Genomic DNA, 24,017 nt, shown 5'->3' with positions numbered 1-24,017 from the left:
ATCATATTCGAAGATTTCGTTATATGCATACATACTAACATACCTGTGAAGCTAATAAACACGTATTAAAAAGTGTAAAAAAAATACGTGTGGTGTCGTGGGTCACCGGATAGGAACGAAGTTCCTTATTATAAAAATATTAATTTTAAGTTCTATTCGAGGTATAAAGAAAATAATTATTCAGGTAGGTATACATTTTTTATTATGATTTTTATATTGATAAAAAAAAACTACTTTACAAAGTTATCAACTTTATTTTATTCACAATGATTTATAAAAAAATATATAATAATAATAATATACAAAGAAACAGCTATTTATATGAATAATAATAATAGCCGTCATCACGTAGACTATACATTGGACAATGTATAGCCATCATACTAAGACTATACATAAATAATAAAAATCTTACGTTACGGACGTTTTTTCCCGGCTAGGGTACCCCTCCCATAACAACGTCCCATAAGGAACTTCGTTCCAAAAATGTAGTTGTAAGAAAAATAGAAAAATAAACCCGTCAAACCACGTTTTAACTTCAGAAATGGCTTGAAGTTAGCTTTACAAAATTTTTCTCAAAAGTAGCGACGCTGCACGAGTTCCGCTGAAGTTTCGGAATGAAAGTCACTAGAATTTTTCCGCTTCGATGATCAGATTTCCTGAAAAATTGTTAGTTTTAGTAATTCTATTCCTCGAATCGTTCCCTTAGTTTTAATGAGGCGATTATAACTGTTGGAAAGAACACCTTTTAATGTTGAATCGCACATTGTTAAATAAAGTCGTCGTGGCCTAAAGGATAAGACTTTTTTTTTATTGCTTAGATGGGTGAACGAGCTCACAGCCCACCTGGTGTTAAGTGGTTACTAGAGCCCATCGACATCTACAACGTAAATGCGCCATCCACCTTGAGATATAAGTTCTAAGGTCTCAAGTATAGTTACAACGGCTGCCCTGCCCTTCAACCGAAACGCATTACTGCTTCACGGCAGAAATAGGCAGTGTGGTGGTACCTACCAAAATTATAATTTGCGTAATTACTGGTGGTAGGACCTCTTGCGAGTCCGCGCGGATAGGTACCACCACCCCGCCTATTTCTGCCGTGAAGCAGTAATGCGTTTCGGTTTGAAGGGTGGGGCAGCTGTTGTAACTACTTAGTCTGGCCATAAATACTGTTACAAAGGAAAACAAAAAAAATCTATGGCAAATAACATTTATTACCTTTACAGTGTGTTAGTTTAATACATAAATATAAAAAAATCTAAAGTATAAATATAAAATATAAAAAGCTTATTCGAAGTGGTCTCCATTGGCTGCAATACAGTCCTTTAAACGTTGAGGCCAGCTATCAATAGAAGCACGCACTCTTTCCATGGGAAAATTTTTCACTGCCAATCGTACGGATTGTTTTAGGGACTCCAAATTATCATCGCGTTTAGAGCAAGCCGTACTCTCTAAAACTGACCATAAATCATAATCCAGTGGATTAAGATCGGAACTAGACGACGGCCACTCTTCAGCTCTGATGAAGTCCGAAACGTTCGTTTCCAACCAAGACTGCGTAGACCGAGCTTTATGACCTGGCACCGAGTCTTGCTGGAATCTTGCTGCATTCTTGATTATTGAACATGGTGTTGTTAAGGGGCTTCATTACCTTCTCAAAAATGTTATCTTGATACACTTGTACCGATGTTTTGATACCTTTTTCACAAAAGTATGGCTCAGTCACTCCTTCATAGCTAATACCCCACCAAACCATCACTGAAGTCGGATAGTGCCCACGTTGCTAATTGGGAAGCTTCCTTAGAGCTTTGAGCATAAATACGGTCATTTCGTTTGTTAAAATGTTGCTCAATTGTAAAAAAATTCTCATCCGTAAACAAAATTTTTCTATGACCTCCCTTTGCATACCACTTCAGTAGCTATTTCGCTTTTACCACCCTATTCTTTTTTAAATTATCAGTTAAGAAATGACCAGTACGTCTCTTATAGGCTGCAAGTCCTAAGTCATCTTTTAAAATACGCGACATGGTTCTAGGTGCTATTTTCATCTCCCGAGATAAAATCTTTTGCTTTCGGACAGGATTTCTTCGAATTCTTTCCCTTACTGCTTTGACCACCTTTTTCGTACGAACACTACGTGGACGGCCAGGTCTTTTTTCTGTCACAAATAGAGGAAGTTTCATTGCACCTATTAATAGCCCGGTACACAAACATTTTACTAATACCAAGCGTATGGAGAGTTTTGAAAATTGCCTTTGGCTCCATACCTACTTTGTGTAATGCAATCACAGCGATTCGGTACTCTTTATCACCCCACTCCATTTTAATATCGTAAAATATTGTACAATGTATTGGCGCCTAAATGAGAAAACTCAATGAGCAATCATATAAAAATGACAGATTCCAAATTCAAATGTAATATTTTGTTTATTTTTACTTGTAACAGTATTTATGGCCAGACTAAGTATATATAGGTATATATGCTGATATATGTTGCCATATATGATGCTGATATATATACCTCATTTATCAAGCCTAAACTCGTGGTCACAATCTGAAATGCACCACGAATTAAGTCTGTAAACGCCTTGACGTCGAAAGTCGTTAAAAAACTTAAAAAACTGAATCTATATACATGAAACTTTAATTAACAATTAAGGTTTTTATAGCGCCGTACTTTATTGAAAAATATGCACATGATTTTGCATGAGTAGTTCTCGCAGCGGGCAGTAAAAACAGATTCTAGTACTAACACGAGCTATGAAAGCACGCTCTGAAAACTAACGACTAGGATAGCTTTGGGTCGAATCTGTATTAGATACTTGGGTCGTTTCAGCTATCGATCCTGCTTGCACGCGAAGCGCTCTTATAAAGTGCGAGTGGGATGGATGTAGTTCGTGAAATCTGGCTTATAGATTTTAATCCGAGGTCACGAACTTGCTTAACCGAGCGGAACAGACAGTGAAAGTCTTGCAGATTCACATTTCCATGTGATCTTAAAAATGTAGGTCAGAACATCTTGATGAAAATACAATTTCCAAGACAAAAGATATGTGTATCATCACACATATATACTATAAAATATACTATATATCACACATGTATACTTAAAGCACATCATTACGGATCCTCTCGATCCACTAACAGTGCTTATAGGCACCACAAGCACCGGTCACCGTCTTTAAGCAAATTAACCCACAGACACAGCCCACTGAGTTTCTCGCCGGATCTTCTCAGTGGGTCGTGTTGCCGATCCGATGATTGTTTCTGCGAAGCTCTGCTCTTGCTAGGGTCAGTGTTAGCAACAATCCGGCTTGAGCCCCGTGAGCTCACCTACACACGATAGGGTGAAGCTGAAACAACCTCTCAAGACTATCAGCACAGGTAAGGAAAAAAAAAACTTTTCTGTCGTCTGTTCGTAGCCCCTATAACCTTACTTATTCTATGACCCTGAACATCTTCTAACCGAATCTTGACTTAAGTACCTTCTGTGGACGCACGATATGCTCCCACCATCCACTACAGCCTAATTCTACAGTGAAGTACTTATATTTTATTTTTTTTATTGCTTAGATTTGTGGACGAGCTCACAGCCCACCTGGTGTTAAGTGGTTACTAGAGCTCATAGACATCTACAACGTAAATGCGCCACCCACCTTGAGATATCAGTTCTAAGGTCTCAAGTATAGTTACAACGGCTGCCCCACCCTTCAAACCGAAACGCATTACTGCTTCACGGCAGAAATAGGCAGGGTGGTGGTACCTACCCGCGCGGACTCACAAGAGGTCCTACCGCCAGTCTCCAGTATATCAGTAGCCAGTATATCATTTTAATTCTTGGGGTTCCGGTCTTTAAGCGAAAAGAGAGGGAATTCTTATATATAATTTAATTGTGAATCAAGATCGTTTTTCTCAGAAACAGGTGTCTAGTTGAAATTTGTGTTATATTCTAGAATTTACGGTGGAGGGAAGTCAAAAAAGAAATAACATTTTTGTTAAGGCTTAATAATTGTACTGCTCATTAATTTCTCGTAGCGGGGCTTATAAGTATAATCGATTCTCAAGGGTTAAACTCCAAAACGTCAATGGACCCTTGAAGACCTTTGAGAAAATAGGAAAACGGAAGCCTTCCTATCAAATTTATGTTTCGTTAAAAAAATTGCATCTATAATATAATAAAGGAAATCCAATGAAAATTATATTCGAATGAAAATTTATATCTATAAATCAATTGAATGCTAGACAAAACTTTATTATTAGATTTCTTTGTAATAATAAAAACCAATTACAGTTTGCAAGGTTCATAATGAAAAGTTTAGATAATTGATATTCGACTTTGTAGGGCTAACTTAAAAATACATTATACATTATTTAGATTCCATTGGTTGGACGTTTTAACAACTAGTGGGTGGGCGATTTGCCTTTTTTTTCTACCTATTCTGGCGACCTCAAGGGGTCATGCTAGATTCACTGGACGAGTAGGTGAGCTCAAGGGTGACGTAGCCTGGTGACGTAGCTTACACTAGCCGCAGCGAGAGCATTGCTTTGCAGAATCTACCACAGGATCGGAAACGCGGCCCACTGAGAAGATCCGGTGAGAAGCTCAGTGGGCTATGTCTGAGAGTACATTTTGCCACATGACATTAAACGTATGGGTTAGAGTGTAGGATGCCTTTTTTAATTGAGATTTCGATCTCTGTGATGAATTTTACAGGGTGTTTGTCAACACGTTCGGTCTTCCACGGTAAAAATCGGTTTGACTAGAAATCATCTTGTTCGTCTGATTTTTTGTGAGTAAGAAAGACATTTTGACGGCTTTATCTACCTAAATATCACACTTTCGAAGTACCGGAAAGATGATCGTACCTATAAAAAAACAAAACCAAATTTTTTCTTATTTCATTTAGTGTTTTTTATATCTTTATTTATTTACAGGTATATACAAGATGAGATTGGTAGAAAAAATAATATTTTATAGAAATAAAAATAGTAGTAAAATTTTTAATTTTAAAATCTAATTCTATGTTTTTAACAGTGAGATCTTATTTATTTATTTATAGTTAGTCTTCTTACAAGTTAACAGTATAACCAAAACATTTGTAAGATAATAATAAAAACTTCAGAGGTGTCACGGGACACCCGGATGGAACGAAGTTCCTTTCGATTAATTAGTGAAGGAATTGTAATTTTTTTTTAAAGTTATAATAATAAATGACGGCATTATGAAGAAGAAAAAAACAATACTATGAACTAAATTACTATTGTTGAAACGCTATCTCGAGAAACTACTCATTACGCGGACCAATCGGATACGAGCAATGTCACGCGATAAGCGCCTACACGTTGATTGGTCAGAATGACGGATCTAAAAAGTGTCGTGACAACTTTTCGTAAGAATTTTTTCCGTCTAGCCCCCTTTCACAACGCGCGATAAGGAACTTCATTCCAATAATAATAGCTTAAGTAATTTCTGGAGTCTAAAAGACTTAACTTAAAAAATAAACTAATGGACACATGCCTGCTCCCCTCTATTACCTACGGCTGCCAAACGTGGAAATACACGCTACGCGTAAAGAACAAAATCAGGTCTTGTCAACGAAGTATGGAGAGAAGCATTACGAATGTGAGAAAAATACAAAAAATCCCACATAATGTCATACGGGAAAAGACTTAAGTTATAGATGCACTAGATTTCTCACAAAAGTTAAAGTGGCGCTGGGCAGGCCATGTAGCCAGGATGAGCGATGACCGCTGGACCTGTAGACTCACGCTATGGCGGGGGCCTGCAGGTATTAGAAGGAAAGGAAGACCGGTAACGCGTTGGGACAACGATATAATAAAAATCGCTGGTAAAAACTGGAAGACAATTGCCAAAAATAAAGACAAATGGAAAAGTCTGGAGGAGGCCTTCACCCTCACGTAAGAGGGGTTCTTGCATGCCTGCATGCTAGATTAATATAACCTTTTTTATATCTTTTATGTTGATCCGACAAATATTATACACAATTTATTAAGAATTCTATCATAATTAGTATCTATTATTATTATTAATGTATTATCAACAATTTTTATAATTTTATAATGTCACTTTTTTTAAAATGCAAGAAATAAAAGGCTTTTTATTTTATTTTATTTATTATTTATTAAGTAATTTCTAGCAACAACTATAAACCGCTGCAAACCATCATGGAATATATCCACTTCCGGAGCATAGGCTAGCAAGCCATTGAGTAGGGAGACAATTGATAGAGATAGCGATCTTGTTCAAACAACCGTTGATTCTTGTTCAAACAACCGTTGATGAGTAGCGGTGAAGTACAATGTTAATACAGACTGTCTATTAAAATCTCTAAACATATTCAATATATTTATCTATATATTAATACGTGAAGCCAAAACTTTGTACCCCTTTTTACAAAAATTGCGCAGACGGAGGAGAATGAAATTTTCCACACTTATTGAGAACATAGAGAAGAAGTGCAGAATGCTAATATATTTTCTAAATTATGCATAAAAAATACCTTAATTAATTAATTATTGATTAAGAAAACATTACACACACTACGATGTATTTGACACAACACATACGTATAAATATCATCATCTCAGCCTGTCCATTGTCCACTGCTGAACATAGGCCCACGGAATAGATAAATAAGGTACCTTATATATCTAGGTCCGTGCATCCGTGCATAGGCCCCTCCAAGGGATCTCCAGTGCGGCCGGTCCGTTTAACGTATAAATATACTCTTTGTATATTGTCAATTGTGAAACTTTTGTTATCGTTTAAAATCTGTGGTCAATTTGAGAATTATTAAATTTTTTTATCTTTAATATTATTTGTCTACAGTGTAGTTTTCGCGAAATCTGTATTATATAGAATATATTAATATCTGTATTATTATAGAAGTATAATAGTGTTTGACAATAGAAGCATAATAATGTTTAAACTTAAATTTCAATTAACCATAGTCAAATTTCGACTACTGCGGGGACCATTAGTATATTTAAAAACTTATATACGTATGCACGCCAGTCTCACATAATGAAGTTTCCGAAGTCGGCTCAAGAACTAAAAATATCAGTCTAAATACTTATATATTATTAAATGATTTCATAAACCAATATTTTCAGAGTAACACTTTTCCGAAATAAATTTCAAAGGCTTTTCATTAAATTTTCAGGTCGTCAAATGACAAAGTCGTTTCATTGATAATATAAAGTCCGGTTACTCTCAGTTCATTAGTTCGAGACGTTAAAAACTTCGTACACTTTATCTTAATGCCGCAGTTACGGTGCTTTCTGCTTATCCGCTCATTTGACAAGGGATGTTTCTAGAAACGTTACCAACGTATTGTTTCATTATTTGGAACATTGTACATGTTTTCTTAAGCAACAAATTAAAGAGCGGATGGTTAGCGTGGTATGGACATGTGATGCGTAGAGAGGTGCACGTGACTAGGAGATGTATGAAAATGGTAGTGCAAGGTAGAGGGAAGAGGTCGACCGAAGAAGACATGGATGGAGTGTGTGAATGATGATATGAGAGAGAGAGAGGAGTGAGTGTTGAGATGACGGCTGATAGAGGAGAATGGAAGAGAAAAATTAGCTGTGCCGACCCCACCTAGTGGGATAAGGTGGAGAAAAAAAAGAACTACTTTTTTTTATTGCTGAGATGGGTAGACGAGCTCACAGCTCACCTGGTGTTAAGTGATTACCGGAGCCCATAGACATCTACAACGTAAATGTGCCACCCACCTTGAGATACATGTTATAAAATCTCAGTATAGGTAGTTCTCTTAAGATTATTCAAGCCGTTTTCAATAGGGCTGCCTCCCTACCTATTCGTTGGTAGTCTAGAGGCTATTCCAGCAACGTCCGGATGGGTAGGCAAGCTCACGCGCTCAAGCCGAGAGGATTAGCTAACACTAACCCTAGCAAGAGCTGTGTACTTCGCAGAATTTACCACCGGATGGAATTCGTGACCTGCCTGTTGATATTCAATGATCACTAGGCCGTTGAAGTTACGCGACATTTTCTATTTTAATAAAACTAATCATTTCAAATCTTTCCGCATCTAGCATATCTTCAGGAACGTCTTTCACGATAATAGAATGACACAAGCAAAAATCAAGGTCGCAGACTTTTTAAGGGCCAGTGCCACTGGTGTCACCAAATACACAGGACAGAGCAGCAGATTTTAGTTTGCATTGCTGATGTCCATAAGAGACGACAACCACTCATCCTCAGTTCGGCCATGTGCTAGTCTGCAAGGGAAATAAAAGCTGCAGTTTGAAAATTGAGACCAAAAGTCTATTATTGTTAACAAAATGTATGTTATTTTTTAAATGGTTTTTCGTAAGATTCAATTTCCAAATCCTTTCATAAAATAAAACTCGGCTAAATTATATTTCCTCGCCCGCGCAAAACAAGAGAAGCTTCGTTCAGACAGGCCTCTAATGCCTCTAATGAGGGCCTCTAAAGAAAATCACTAGCAATAAGACAATCGGCAACGAAAAATGAACCAGCTATTACTGCCGAGCGGAGCTTTGCATAAATATTACTCTTTTTACTGTATTTTACATTATTAATAAGTTTTCTCGCATTTCTTTTCAATGGAACGTAATCTAAAACAAAGCAGCACCACGCCAAGATCGGATAAGTGATTGACCGTTAAGTTTTGAGATTTTGAGAATCCCCAGCCGTAGACTGCCCCTTGGCTTCCCCTAACATTGTTGAGGTCACGAGCGACAGTAACTGTTTACCATTAGGAAGGTCGTGTGCTCGACTTTGTAAGTAACGAAAACAAAAGAAACTAACCCAAAGAATGCTCACGCTAGCGGTCAGAAATGCACTTACTTTGTAAGCTAATACTAAAGGAAATTATTGCATTCCAATATTGGAGTACCACGATTTAGTTTTAACCCAGCTGTACACTCTCGTCGAGATTTTTCAAGGCAAGCCGAGCGCGAGTGTGTACCTGTCCTGATATCACACAAACGGTCTTGTTATTCGCCAGAGTGAAAGGATCTAGTTAGCTCTCACGAGGATAGCAAGAGCGAGTACGTCGGGTAGTTACCTGAAAACTTTGTTTGCATATGTTTGTATTTCAAGAATGTGACCCGACGGTGGCAAGATAGAATTTGTAGAGCTGTCTCAAAGTCAATAGTGATGTTACGCCGGTAAGAGTAACGCCATCTCTCGTCGAATAAAGGAAACGAATATAAAAAGAACTAGTAAAATCGAGAATGCTCGAGAAGTGTAACGTCATCTATTATCAAATAGCGGAAACACATATCTAAAACACTGGTCTTGCCGGGAATGTTCTCGATAATTGTATAATAGAGATGTTGTATCGACTATAAAAGCTTTGCAGAGTTGACACGAAGACCGTTTCCATCAGATCCAATAACCTTTGCATTAGACGCCTTCAGCTCTAACACTAGGAGCAGGCTTAAGGACCTCGGTAACCGTACTCGTCGAACTCGACAAAGAGTTCGCCGTGCAACCTAACCCATGAATCAGCGCGCTGAGTTTGTCGCCGGATCTTCTTAGCGGGTCGCGATTCCGATCCGGTAGTAGATTCATTCGCGAAGCAGCTGCTCTTGAGCTGTTTAGTCTCCTTCGGAGGCGCTCGGGTAGCTGTTAGCAATTCCCACCCCTCCTGGCTGAGCCTTTGCTCGCCCACCTGTCCTGGTGAAACTGGAAAGGCCTCCGGGCCGCCAGTAATCCTTCAATCATAAACAAAAAAACGAAGACAGTTAGTAATCGTATCTAAGCGAAGCGAACCAGCGAACGGATCACCTGAAGCGAAGCGGAAGAAGTGAATTACGAATTTTAAAGTGTTCCTAAGGTGTTCTAAGTGTTAAATAGAGTTTTAATTTGTACTTTGGTGGAATTTTTATTTATCTCGAACCCCAGTGCCTAACAGTAAATATACTATCTAACATATTTTTCGTGTATCTCAGGAATGTGGACAAGATAGGACTATTATAACAAATTACATTATTATTTTAGCAACGTTTCGGTCTTTTATTAGACCTTCATCAGGCATCTGAAAATTACACATAATTGATAACCTACAATACAAAAACAACAATTGTCCAAACTACCATATTTACCATAATATGAATTTAAATAATCTCTATCATACACTGCACAATTGTCTCAGACATCAGAGACTAATACAAATCTACAAAGCCACTAAATTATTTAATTACTATTTTTTGATTCCGGAAACAAAGCCAACACGACACATAAAATTGCTAATTGCGTGACAAAGGTTAGCCCACTATTGAAACTTCAGTACATAGACTATACTTTACAATATTTTATACTAGCGCAAACCTCGCTAAGTATCAAATTCAAATATATCTGAAATGAAGGTTATTTTTTTCTATTAGATTTATACTCTTTTAATATATCATTATATAAAATACTTAAATTGTTAGTGTCTGTTCGTTTGTTCACAGTATCATTAGTTTTTATAAAGATCATTTCACTAACATTACGTTTCCACCAATTCATTTCTTTATCCAAGATTTCTATCTTATCAAACTTAAAATTATGATGTTGGTCAAAGTGGTGGGTTGCTAATGCTGTTTTATTCTCTTTTAATATATTAATATTTTTACAATCATAAATGTGTTGTTTTACTCTATTACTCAAATACTGCCTAGTTTGTCCAACACAGCATAAGTCACACGAACAAGGTATTTTATACACTATTCCAGTTTGTTGTTGTTTATTTACTGGATCTTTTAACTTAGAATAGATTGAATTAACTCTTAAGATGTTATAAAATGCTAATCTTACATGAGTTCCTATAAAAACTCTGTTTAATTTATGTGATAATTCTGCTATATAAGGAAACCGACAATATCTAATGTTATTATTATTTGAGTTGACCAAACTCCTTGGTTTATTATTTAAGTTCTCTTTAAATTTATTTATAACACTGTCTACTAATGGTATTTCATAATTATTATTCAACAATATGTTACGAATCTTACTAAAATTAATTTCATAAAAATCACTACTACTTAACTTTGTCATTCTATCAAGTAAACCTTTTATCATACCTATCTTCTGAGACCGAGGATGATTTGAATTCCAATTTAATAGCCGACCTGAACTAATGGGTTTGACAAACCAATCAGTTATCAATTTATCATTTGATCTTTTGACTAACACATCTAGAAAAGATAAACTATCATCCTTTTCTACTTCCATGGTAAATTGTATATTATTGTCAAAGCTATTAAATAACTCTAAGATATTATTTACTTCCGACTCCGGTATGGCTGCGATAGTATCATCCACGTATAACTTTAAGAAGTGAATTTCAAACGGTAGAATCTTCAATATCTGATCGATGACATAGTTCATAACGATGTTAGCTATGACTGGACTTGCAGGGTTTCCCATACTGCTGCCTTCCGTTTGTGCATAGAACTCTCCTTGATATACAAAGTAACTTGAATCATAACAAAACGTAATGAGGTCAACTAACACACTCTTAGGAATTTTTACTAAATGCTTCATGTTATCCCAAGTTTCCTCAATTACTTTAAGAATCAAGTCACGACGTACATTCGTGAACAATGACACTACATCCAATGAAATCAGTACATAATTCTTCGGTAAGCTAACCTTTCTACTAAATGTCACGAAGTCAAATGAATTTTTTACATTATATTGAAACTTCTCAATCACTGGAGTCAGTATTTCATGTAGGAACCGTGCCAGGCTGTAACTCGGGGAATTAACACAACTGACCACTGGACGCAAACAACAAGTCTCCTTATGTGTTTTCCTCAAACCATAAATCCTGGGTGCAACAGTATACTTTGCTTTCAGATGTTTACCTTGTTGTTCCTCAACAATTTTTGCTACTACTAACTTGTTCACTAAACTGTTTGCAACTTTTTGCCATTTATTTGTAGGATCCTTTTTCAGTAATTTATATGTCACCTTGTCATTCAACATCTTTCTCATTTCAGTGTCATACTCAGTTTTTAACATTATCACTGTTGTGTTCCCTTTATCCGCTCTTGCAACTATTAAGTCCGGTCTCTCTTTTAGAAATTTTCGAGTAATATATAAATTTTTTATTAATACTGTATGATTTAGTCTATCATTTTTTTTTTTTGTTTTTGTTTTTTTGTAATAGTTAGAAATTACATTAATCGCTTTAGATCTCAAATTATTCTTAACAATATCTTTTCCTTCATCGTTACAATCATCCAACTGTACAGCTTCAATTCCAAATTCTAAATCCTTAATCACAGTTGGTATCACCTTCCACTTTTCTTTTATTTCTATACCAAACTTAGGTTCTAAGTTCAATATCATTTCTACTTCAGTTGGTAGCTGTACATCTGTATAATTGTAAATATGTTTACTCTTGCTTGATAATGTATGACGGTTTATTTTTTGTTTAATTAATATATCAAATTTTTTAATGTTGGTATTTTTTATCTTATTAAAATTATATTCATATCTTTTGTTGATCATTACCACACATCTTCTAAATAACTGTTCTGAGACCAAACCTTTAACTTTATCCTCCATGTCTACTATCCGTTTATTTTGTTGCTCTAATTTCCATAGTGTCACCTTTATCTCCAGACTCAATATCGAACCTTGAAAACCCGTAATCAATCTATCCGACATCTTCTTAAAAGGATGATCCTCAATATTTAATGATAAAATACATTTCATATTATTACTGATATGTTTAGGAATAATATTATTTGTACGGCATTTTAGTAAGAAAATTTTTCTGTTATGTAATGATGCCAATTTAATTATGCTATTCGACCATTCCTTTACTGATCTTACTACTTCATCTCCATGTGCAATTCTCATTACTTGAAAAAAACCCCTCGGTAAATTACTATTATCAATATTGTCGTCCATAATTATTATAAAATATTTTTCGTGTATCTCAGGAATGTGGACAAGATAGGACTATTATAACAAATTACATTATTATTTTAGCAACGTTTCGGTCTTTTATTAGACCTTCATCAGGCATCTGAAAATTACACATAATTGATAACCTACAATACAAAAACAACAATTGTCCAAACTACCATATTTACCATAATATGAATTTAAATAATCTCTATCATACACTGCACAATTGTCTCAGACATCAGAGACTAATACAAATCTACAAAGCCACTAAATTATTTAATTACTATTTTTTGATTCCGGAAACAAAGCCAACACGACACATAAAATTGCTAATTGCGTGACAAAGGTTAGCCCACTATTGAAACTTCAGTACATAGACTATACTTTACAATATTTTATACTAGCGCAAACCTCGCTAAGTATCAAATTCAAATATATCTGAAATGAAGGTTATTTTTTTCTATTAGATTTATACTCTTTTAATATATCATTATATAAAATACTTAAATTGTTAGTGTCTGTTCGTTTGTTCACAGTATCATTAGTTTTTATAAAGATCATTTCACTAACATTACGTTTCCACCAATTCATTTCTTTATCCAAGATTTCTATCTTATCAAACTTAAAATTATGATGTTGGTCAAAGTGGTGGGTTGCTAATGCTGTTTTATTCTCTTTTAATATATTAATATTTTTACAATCATAAATGTGTTGTTTTACTCTATTACTCAAATACTGCCTAGTTTGTCCAACACAGCATAAGTCACACGAACAAGGTATTTTATATACTATTCCAGTTTGTTGTTGTTTATTTACTGGATCTTTTAACTTAGAATAGATTGAATTAACTCTTAAGATGTTATAAATAATAGTTGCAAGAGCGGATAAAGGGAACACAACAGTGATAATGTTAAAAACTGAGTATGACACTGAAATGAGAAAGATGTTGAATGACAAGGTGACATATAAATTACTGAAAAAGGATCCTACAAATAAATGGCAAAAAGTTGCAAACAGTTTAGTGAACAAGTTAGTAGTAGCAAAAATTGTTGAAGAACAACAAGGTAAACATCTGAAAGCAAAGTATACTGTTGCACCCAGGATTTATGGTTTGAGGAAAACACATAAGGAGACTTGTTGTTTGCGTCCAGTGGTCAGTTGTGTTAATTCCCCGAGTTACAGCCTGGCACGGTTCCTACATGAAATACTGACTCCAGTGATTGAGAAGTTTCAATATAATGTAAAAAATTCATTTGACTTCGTGACATTTAGTAGAAAGGTTAGCTTACCGAAGAATTATGTACTGATTTCATTGGATGTAGTGTCATTGTTCACGAATGTACGTCGTGACTTGATTCTTAAAGTAATTGAGGAAACTTGGGATAACATGAAGCATTTAGTAAAAATTCCTAAGAGTGTGTTAGTTGACCTCATTACGTTTTGTTATGATTCAAGTTACTTTGTATATCAAGGAGAGTTCTATGCACAAACGGAAGGCAGCAGTATGGGAAACCCTGCAAGTCCAGTCATAGCTAACATCGTTATGAACTATGTCATCGATCAGATATTGAAGATTCTACCGTTTGAAATTCACTTCTTAAAGTTATACGTGGATGATACTATCGCAGCCATACCGGAGTCGGAAGTAAATAATATCTTAGAGTTATTTAATAGCTTTGACAATAATATACAATTTACCATGGAAGTAGAAAAGGATGATAGTTTATCTTTTCTAGATGTGTTAGTCAAAAGATCAAATGATAAATTGATAACTGATTGGTTTGTCAAACCCATTAGTTCAGGTCGGCTATTAAATTGGAATTCAAATCATCCTCGGTCTCAGAAGATAGGTATGATAAAAGGTTTACTTGATAGAATGACAAAGTTAAGTAGTAGTGATTTTTATGAAATTAATTTTAGTAAGATTCGTAACATATTGTTGAATAATAATTATGAAATACCATTAGTAGACAGTGTTATAAATAAATTTAAAGAGAACTTAAATAATAAACCAAGGAGTTTGGTCAACTCAAATAATAATAACATTAGATATTGTCGGTTTCCTTATATAGCAGAATTATCACATAAATTAAACAGAGTTTTTATAGGAACTCATGTAAGATTAGCATTTTATAACATCTTAAGAGTTAATTCAATCTATTCTAAGTTAAAAGATCCAGTAAATAAACAACAACAAACTGGAATAGTGTATAAAATACCTTGTTCGTGTGACTTATGCTGTGTTGGACAAACTAGGCAGTATTTGAGTAATAGAGTAAAACAACACATTTATGATTGTAAAAATATTAATATATTAAAAGAGAATAAAACAGCATTAGCAACCCACCACTTTGACCAACATCATAATTTTAAGTTTGATAAGATAGAAATCTTGGATAAAGAAATGAATTGGTGGAAACGTAATGTTAGTGAAATGATCTTTATAAAAACTAATGATACTGTGAACAAACGAACAGACACTAACAATTTAAGTATTTTATATAATGATATATTAAAAGAGTATAAATCTAATAGAAAAAAATAACCTTCATTTCAGATATATTTGAATTTGATACTTAGCGAGGTTTGCGCTAGTATAAAATATTGTAAAGTATAGTCTATGTACTGAAGTTTCAATAGTGGGCTAACCTTTGTCACGCAATTAGCAATTTTATGTGTCGTGTTGGCTTTGTTTCCGGAATCAAAAAATAGTAATTAAATAATTTAGTGGCTTTGTAGATTTGTATTAGTCTCTGATGTCTGAGACAATTGTGCAGTGTATGATAGAGATTATTTAAATTCATATTATGGTAAATATGGTAGTTTGGACAATTGTTGTTTTTGTATTGTAGGTTATCAATTATGTGTAATTTTCAGATGCCTGATGAAGGTCTAATAAAAGACCGAAACGTTGCTAAAATAATAATGTAATTTGTTATAATAGTCCTATCTTGTCCACATTCCTGAGATACACGAAAAATATTTTATAATAATTATGGACGACAATATTGATAATAGTAATTTACCGAGGGGTTTTTTTCAAGTAATGAGAATTGCACATGGAGATGAAGTAGTAAGATCAGTAAAGGAATGGTCGAATAGCATAATTAAATTGGCATCATTACATAACAGAAAAATTTTCTTACTAAAATGCCGTACAAATAATATTATTCCTAAACATATCAGTAATAATATGAAATGTATTTTATCATTAAATATTGAGGATCATCCTTTTAAGAAGATGTCGGATAGATTGATTACGGGTTTTCAAGGTTCGATATTGAGTCTGGAGATAAAGGTGACACTATGGAAATTAGAGCAACAAAATAAACGGATAGTAGACATGGAGGATAAAGTTAAAGGTTTGGTCTCAGAACAGTTATTTAGAAGATGTGTGGTAATGATCAACAAAAGATATGAATATAATTTTAATAAGATAAAAAATACCAACATTAAAAAATTTGATATATTAATTAAACAAAAAATAAACCGTCATACATTATCAAGCAAGAGTAAACATATTTACAATTATACAGATGTACAGCTACCAACTGAAGTAGAAATGATATTGAACTTAGAACCTAAGTTTGGTATAGAAATAAAAGAAAAGTGGAAGGTGATACCAACTGTGATTAAGGATTTAGAATTTGGAATTGAAGCTGTACAGTTGGATGATTGTAACGATGAAGGAAAAGATATTGTTAAGAATAATTTGAGATCTAAAGCGATTAATGTAATTTCTAACTATTACAAAAAAACAAAAACAAAAAAAAAAAAATGATAGACTAAATCATACAGTATTAATAAAAAATTTATATATTACTCGAAAATTTCTAAAAGAGAGACCGGACTTAATAGTTGCAAGAGCGGATAAAGGGAACACAACAGTGATAATGTTAAAAACTGAGTATGACACTGAAATGAGAAAGATGTTGAATGACAAGGTGACATATAAATTACTGAAAAAGGATCCTACAAATAAATGGCAAAAAGTTGCAAACAGTTTAGTGAACAAGTTAGTAGTAGCAAAAATTGTTGAGGAACAACAAGGTAAACATCTGAAAGCAAAGTATACTGTTGCACCCAGGATTTATGGTTTGAGGAAAACACATAAGGAGACTTGTTGTTTGCGTCCAGTGGTCAGTTGTGTTAATTCCCCGAGTTACAGCCTGGCACGGTTCCTACATGAAATACTGACTCCAGTGATTGAGAAGTTTCAATATAATGTAAAAAATTCATTTGACTTCGTGACATTTAGTAGAAAGGTTAGCTTACCGAAGAATTATGTACTGATTTCATTGGATGTAGTGTCATTGTTCACGAATGTACGTCGTGACTTGATTCTTAAAGTAATTGAGGAAACTTGGGATAACATGAAGCATTTAGTAAAAATTCCTAAGAGTGTGTTAGTTGACCTCATTACGTTTTGTTATGATTCAAGTTACTTTGTATATCAAGGAGAGTTCTATGCACAAACGGAAGGCAGCAGTATGGGAAACCCTGCAAGTCCAGTCATAGCTAACATCGTTATGAACTATGTCATCGATCAGATATTGAAGATTCTACCGTTTGAAATTCACTTCTTAAAGTTATACGTGGATGATACTATCGCAGCCATACCGGAGTCGGAAGTAAATAATATCTTAGAGTTATTTAATAGCTTTGACAATAATATACAATTTACCATGGAAGTAGAAAAGGATGATAGTTTATCTTTTCTAGATGTGTTAGTCAAAAGATCAAATGATAAATTGATAACTGATTGGTTTGTCAAACCCATTAGTTCAGGTCGGCTATTAAATTGGAATTCAAATCATCCTCGGTCTCAGAAGATAGGTATGATAAAAGGTTTACTTGATAGAATGACAAAGTTAAGTAGTAGTGATTTTTATGAAATTAATTTTAGTAAGATTCGTAACATATTGTTGAATAATAATTATGAAATACCATTAGTAGACAGTGTTATAAATAAATTTAAAGAGAACTTAAATAATAAACCAAGGAGTTTGGTCAACTCAAATAATAATAACATTAGATATTGTCGGTTTCCTTATATAGCAGAATTATCACATAAATTAAACAGAGTTTTTATAGGAACTCATGTAAGATTAGCATTTTATAACATCTTAAGAGTTAATTCAATCTATTCTAAGTTAAAAGATCCAGTAAATAAACAACAACAAACTGGAATAGTGTATAAAATACCTTGTTCGTGTGACTTATGCTGTGTTGGACAAACTAGGCAGTATTTGAGTAATAGAGTAAAACAACACATTTATGATTGTAAAAATATTAATATATTAAAAGAGAATAAAACAGCATTAGCAACCCACCACTTTGACCAACATCATAATTTTAAGTTTGATAAGATAGAAATCTTGGATAAAGAAATGAATTGGTGGAAACGTAATGTTAGTGAAATGATCTTTATAAAAACTAATGATACTGTGAACAAACGAACAGACACTAACAATTTAAGTATTTTATATAATGATATATTAAAAGAGTATAAATCTAATAGAAAAAAATAACCTTCATTTCAGATATATTTGAATTTGATACTTAGCGAGGTTTGCGCTAGTATAAAATATTGTAAAGTATAGTCTATGTACTGAAGTTTCAATAGTGGGCTAACCTTTGTCACGCAATTAGCAATTTTATGTGTCGTGTTGGCTTTGTTTCCGGAATCAAAAAACTAGTAATTAAATAATTTAGTGGCTTTGTAGATTTGTATTAGTCTCTGATGTCTGAGACAATTGTGCAGTGTATGATAGAGATTATTTAAATTCATATTATGGTAAATATGGTAGTTTGGACAATTGTTGTTTTTGTATTGTAGGTTATCAATTATGTGTAATTTTCAGATGCCTGATGAAGGTCTAATAAAAGACCGAAACGTTGCTAAAATAATAATGTAATTTGTTATAATAGTCCTATCTTGTCCACATTCCTGAGATACACGAAAAATATTTTATAATAATTATGGACGACAATATTGATAATAGTAATTTACCGAGGGGTTTTTTTCAAGTAATGAGAATTGCACATGGAGATGAAGTAGTAAGATCAGTAAAGGAATGGTCGAATAGCATAATTAAATTGGCATCATTACATAACAGAAAAATTTTCTTACTAAAATGCCGTACAAATAATATTATTCCTAAACATATCAGTAATAATATGAAATGTATTTTATCATTAAATATTGAGGATCATCCTTTTAAGAAGATGTCGGATAGATTGATTACGGGTTTTCAAGGTTCGATATTGAGTCTGGAGATAAAGGTGACACTATGGAAATTAGAGCAACAAAATAAACGGATAGTAGACATGGAGGATAAAGTTAAAGGTTTGGTCTCAGAACAGTTATTTAGAAGATGTGTGGTAATGATCAACAAAAGATATGAATATAATTTTAATAAGATAAAAAATACCAACATTAAAAAATTTGATATATTAATTAAACAAAAAATAAACCGTCATACATTATCAAGCAAGAGTAAACATATTTACAATTATACAGATGTACAGCTACCAACTGAAGTAGAAATGATATTGAACTTAGAACCTAAGTTTGGTATAGAAATAAAAGAAAAGTGGAAGGTGATACCAACTGTGATTAAGGATTTAGAATTTGGAATTGAAGCTGTACAGTTGGATGATTGTAACGATGAAGGAAAAGATATTGTTAAGAATAATTTGAGATCTAAAGCGATTAATGTAATTTCTAACTATTACAAAAAAACAAAAACAAAAAAAAAAAATGATAGACTAAATCATACAGTATTAATAAAAAATTTATATATTACTCGAAAATTTCTAAAAGAGAGACCGGACTTAATAGTTGCAAGAGCGGATAAAGGGAACACAACAGTGATAATGTTAAAAACTGAGTATGACACTGAAATGAGAAAGATGTTGAATGACAAGGTGACATATAAATTACTGAAAAAGGATCCTACAAATAAATGGCAAAAAGTTGCAAACAGTTTAGTGAACAAGTTAGTAGTAGCAAAAATTGTTGAGGAACAACAAGGTAAACATCTGAAAGCAAAGTATACTGTTGCACCCAGGATTTATGGTTTGAGGAAAACACATAAGGAGACTTGTTGTTTGCGTCCAGTGGTCAGTTGTGTTAATTCCCCGAGTTACAGCCTGGCACGGTTCCTACATGAAATACTGACTCCAGTGATTGAGAAGTTTCAATATAATGTAAAAAATTCATTTGACTTCGTGACATTTAGTAGAAAGGTTAGCTTACCGAAGAATTATGTACTGATTTCATTGGATGTAGTGTCATTGTTCACGAATGTACGTCGTGACTTGATTCTTAAAGTAATTGAGGAAACTTGGGATAACATGAAGCATTTAGTAAAAATTCCTAAGAGTGTGTTAGTTGACCTCATTACGTTTTGTTATGATTCAAGTTACTTTGTATATCAAGGAGAGTTCTATGCACAAACGGAAGGCAGCAGTATGGGAAACCCTGCAAGTCCAGTCATAGCTAACATCGTTATGAACTATGTCATCGATCAGATATTGAAGATTCTACCGTTTGAAATTCACTTCTTAAAGTTATACGTGGATGATACTATCGCAGCCATACCGGAGTCGGAAGTAAATAATATCTTAGAGTTATTTAATAGCTTTGACAATAATATACAATTTACCATGGAAGTAGAAAAGGATGATAGTTTATCTTTTCTAGATGTGTTAGTCAAAAGATCAAATGATAAATTGATAACTGATTGGTTTGTCAAACCCATTAGTTCAGGTCGGCTATTAAATTGGAATTCAAATCATCCTCGGTCTCAGAAGATAGGTATGATAAAAGGTTTACTTGATAGAATGACAAAGTTAAGTAGTAGTGATTTTTATGAAATTAATTTTAGTAAGATTCGTAACATATTGTTGAATAATAATTATGAAATACCATTAGTAGACAGTGTTATAAATAAATTTAAAGAGAACTTAAATAATAAACCAAGGAGTTTGGTCAACTCAAATAATAATAACATTAGATATTGTCGGTTTCCTTATATAGCAGAATTATCACATAAATTAAACAGAGTTTTTATAGGAACTCATGTAAGATTAGCATTTTATAACATCTTAAGAGTTAATTCAATCTATTCTAAGTTAAAAGATCCAGTAAATAAACAACAACAAACTGGAATAGTGTATAAAATACCTTGTTCGTGTGACTTATGCTGTGTTGGACAAACTAGGCAGTATTTGAGTAATAGAGTAAAACAACACATTTATGATTGTAAAAATATTAATATATTAAAAGAGAATAAAACAGCATTAGCAACCCACCACTTTGACCAACATCATAATTTTAAGTTTGATAAGATAGAAATCTTGGATAAAGAAATGAATTGGTGGAAACGTAATGTTAGTGAAATGATCTTTATAAAAACTAATGATACTGTGAACAAACGAACAGACACTAACAATTTAAGTATTTTATATAATGATATATTAAAAGAGTATAAATCTAATAGAAAAAAATAACCTTCATTTCAGATATATTTGAATTTGATACTTAGCGAGGTTTGCGCTAGTATAAAATATTGTAAAGTATAGTCTATGTACTGAAGTTTCAATAGTGGGCTAACCTTTGTCACGCAATTAGCAATTTTATGTGTCGTGTTGGCTTTGTTTCCGGAATCAAAAAATAGTAATTAAATAATTTAGTGGCTTTGTAGATTTGTATTAGTCTCTGATGTCTGAGACAATTGTGCAGTGTATGATAGAGATTATTTAAATTCATATTATGGTAAATATGGTAGTTTGGACAATTGTTGTTTTTGTATTGTAGGTTATCAATTATGTGTAATTTTCAGATGCCTGATGAAGGTCTAATAAAAGACCGAAACGTTGCTAAAATAATAATGTAATTTGTTATAATAGTCCTATCTTGTCCACATTCCTGAGATACACGAAAAATATTTTATAATAATTATGGACGACAATATTGATAATAATACTATCTAACAGCTGAATGGCAAAGCCCAGTTGTAACTCAAATCCCATGAGAGAGAGAGAGTATGCTTTATTGTACACCAAAAAACAAATAAACAGTGCGATACATTAGTTACAAAAAAGTACAATTGGCGGTCTTATCGCTAAGAGCGATCTCTTCCGGACAACCATCAGGTGGACAAGAATCATTTGGAAACGATTTACGCGCCGTGTACCAATCCAGTGAAATATATATATATGTACACATACATATACACACATACACACACACAAACATAGGTACAGTCATATTCGTAAATATACATAAAATTAATACACAATGTAATGTAATAAAATAATAATTATTAAAAATTCAAACTTAAAAATTATGCTTCTTTACACATAAATAAGAATAAGTAATTTACATATAAAAGATACTTAAAATAACTTTGAATGTGCGCGAACGTGGCCGCATTTCAACTGATTCAGAGCTTGTCCATGACTTATGCTCGGCGAGTATGTACGATCGTCATTATATTATAGCTACCCATCAAGTTTCAAGATCGACAGTATTTGGATGGACCACTTTGCCAATTTCAGCCGTGAAGCAGTAATGCGTTTCGGTTTGAAGGGTGAGGCAGCCGTTGTAGCTATACTTGAGACCTTAAAACTTGTATCTCAAGGTGGGTGGCGCATTTGCGTTGTAGATGTCTATGGGCTCCAGTAACAACTTAACACCAGGTGGGCTGTGAGAGCGTCCAACCATCTAAGCAAAAAAAAAAATTTGTTGTACTCAATATTTCTCTTAGCTCAATCACCCACCCTATTCGCCCCTACAATGTCTGACGATGGTTTTAATAATTATGGCTTCTCCAACAAATATAATAATATATGCATGCTTTCAGTATTATTACAGATGCCTTTATTCACCGCCATTACAGATTGTATATTCGATGATAATACACTTATAGATTTAATCTAAGTAATACAATTTTTATACGCGCGTCTTTAAATAAGTAAAATGGACACTGAGAAATTTAATTTGAATCTCAACTAAATCCGAAATGAATTGGATTCTTTTAGTAAATGAATAAAATTAATTTGGTAAATTATCAACAACAAAAAAAAAACGCCAAAGCTAAGTTCTAAGTAATTTAGAACTTAGCTTTGTAGAAAAGCTTTTTTTTTTATCTTAACAAATGTACGTAATTTTTCAAATTATACTCCCGAAGTCTTCGTAAAAACGGACTAGTTCGTTAGCTGGAAATCTACGGGTCCCTGAAACAGGGCACGATAAATTGCGCGTTCAAAAACCTGAAGGCTTCTATCGTAACAATTGCCCTTAAGGGTGAAAGGAAGTCGGATCGAAGAGAACGCGATAACCATGATGAATGTTCATTTGGCAAATAATCGCTCGATTTATGTCGTACAAATTTTATTTGTCATTGACGAATTTAAAAATACTAGAGGTCCCGCAGCAGTCGAAATTCGACTATAATTAATTGGAATTGTAAGTTTGTACACTATTATGATTGTATTTTATACTTCTATAATCACAAATTTGGCCAAAACTACACTATAAAAAATATTAACAAAGACAAACAATATATAATCTAGTTACGTCGGGCACCTCTGCTGACGCATGTCTGCAAAGGCAGATCTTCGGCGAACTCAACTGCTGAATTGTGGAATTCGCAGACGACGGCATCCGCTGGACCGGTGGTCCGATGCCCTTCCCGTTAGATTAAGATTAGTAATAAGTTAGTCTTAAGTCAGATTTGGTACGGAATAAACGTTCATAAAATATAATTTCTATTTTTTAAAACGTACTCCGCGTGGCCCGCAACTTGACTGGCGCAGCCGGTAGGATTTCCGCGATCGCGAACTCAATCTGGAAGTAATCGCGACGTACGTTTTTACGCGTTTAACGGAAATTCGAACAAAATAAATTCGTCAAGACAACACGACCACAACAGCTCCGGAAGTCACCACCATCTGCTTGAGATTCACCCCGAGGATATGGACAGTCTGTGAGTAGACCCTAATCGCTATTTTCATTCCATTCCATTCCTTAGTATAATAGTTATACGTTTTTCTAGAAGACAGAGCGCTATTTCCAAAATTCGAAA

At 33.7% G+C, this 24,017-nt stretch overlaps 2 protein-coding genes across 6 annotated transcripts; one reads left to right on the top strand and one right to left on the bottom strand.

Moving 5' to 3' along the window:
- Positions 1-234: 234 nt before the first annotated feature.
- LOC119628645 (uncharacterized) lies at positions 235-13,663 on the bottom strand. Of its 5 annotated transcripts, none has more exons than XR_009973408.1 (2): positions 10,122-13,663; positions 235-659 (listed from the first exon to the last, which is right to left on the bottom strand). XR_009973408.1 is itself a non-coding variant. In XM_062669115.1 (2 exons), the coding sequence occupies exons 1-2, from the start codon at positions 12,919-12,921 to the stop codon at positions 9,615-9,617; spliced, it is 1,752 nt and encodes a 583-aa protein (XP_062525099.1). In that variant the 5' UTR covers positions 12,922-13,658; the 3' UTR covers positions 6,117-9,614. The 5 variants fall into 5 exon arrangements, 3 of the variants coding, with proteins under 3 accessions (XP_062525099.1, XP_037867701.1, XP_062525100.1); XR_009973407.1 differs by lacking the exon at positions 235-659 and adding an exon at positions 6,117-9,731; XM_062669115.1 differs by lacking the exon at positions 235-659 and adding an exon at positions 6,117-9,731 and having other exon boundaries at positions 11,287-13,658.
- A 5,240-nt stretch (positions 13,664-18,903) lies between these two features.
- LOC119628644 (uncharacterized) lies at positions 18,904-23,697 on the top strand. The gene is made up of 2 exons (XM_062669126.1): positions 18,904-20,538; positions 20,630-23,697. The coding sequence occupies exons 1-2, from the start codon at positions 18,904-18,906 to the stop codon at positions 20,636-20,638; spliced, it is 1,644 nt and encodes a 547-aa protein (XP_062525110.1). The 3' UTR covers positions 20,639-23,697.
- Positions 23,698-24,017: the final 320 nt, after the last annotated feature.

The sequence above is a fragment of the Bombyx mori genome, chromosome 6 (assembly GCF_030269925.1).
Source record: "Bombyx mori chromosome 6, ASM3026992v2".
In the NCBI taxonomy this organism is placed as follows: Eukaryota; Metazoa; Arthropoda; class Insecta; order Lepidoptera; family Bombycidae; genus Bombyx; species Bombyx mori.
Note: the sequence above shows the minus strand (reverse complement) of the source record. Positions and strands in the feature narration are given on the sequence as shown.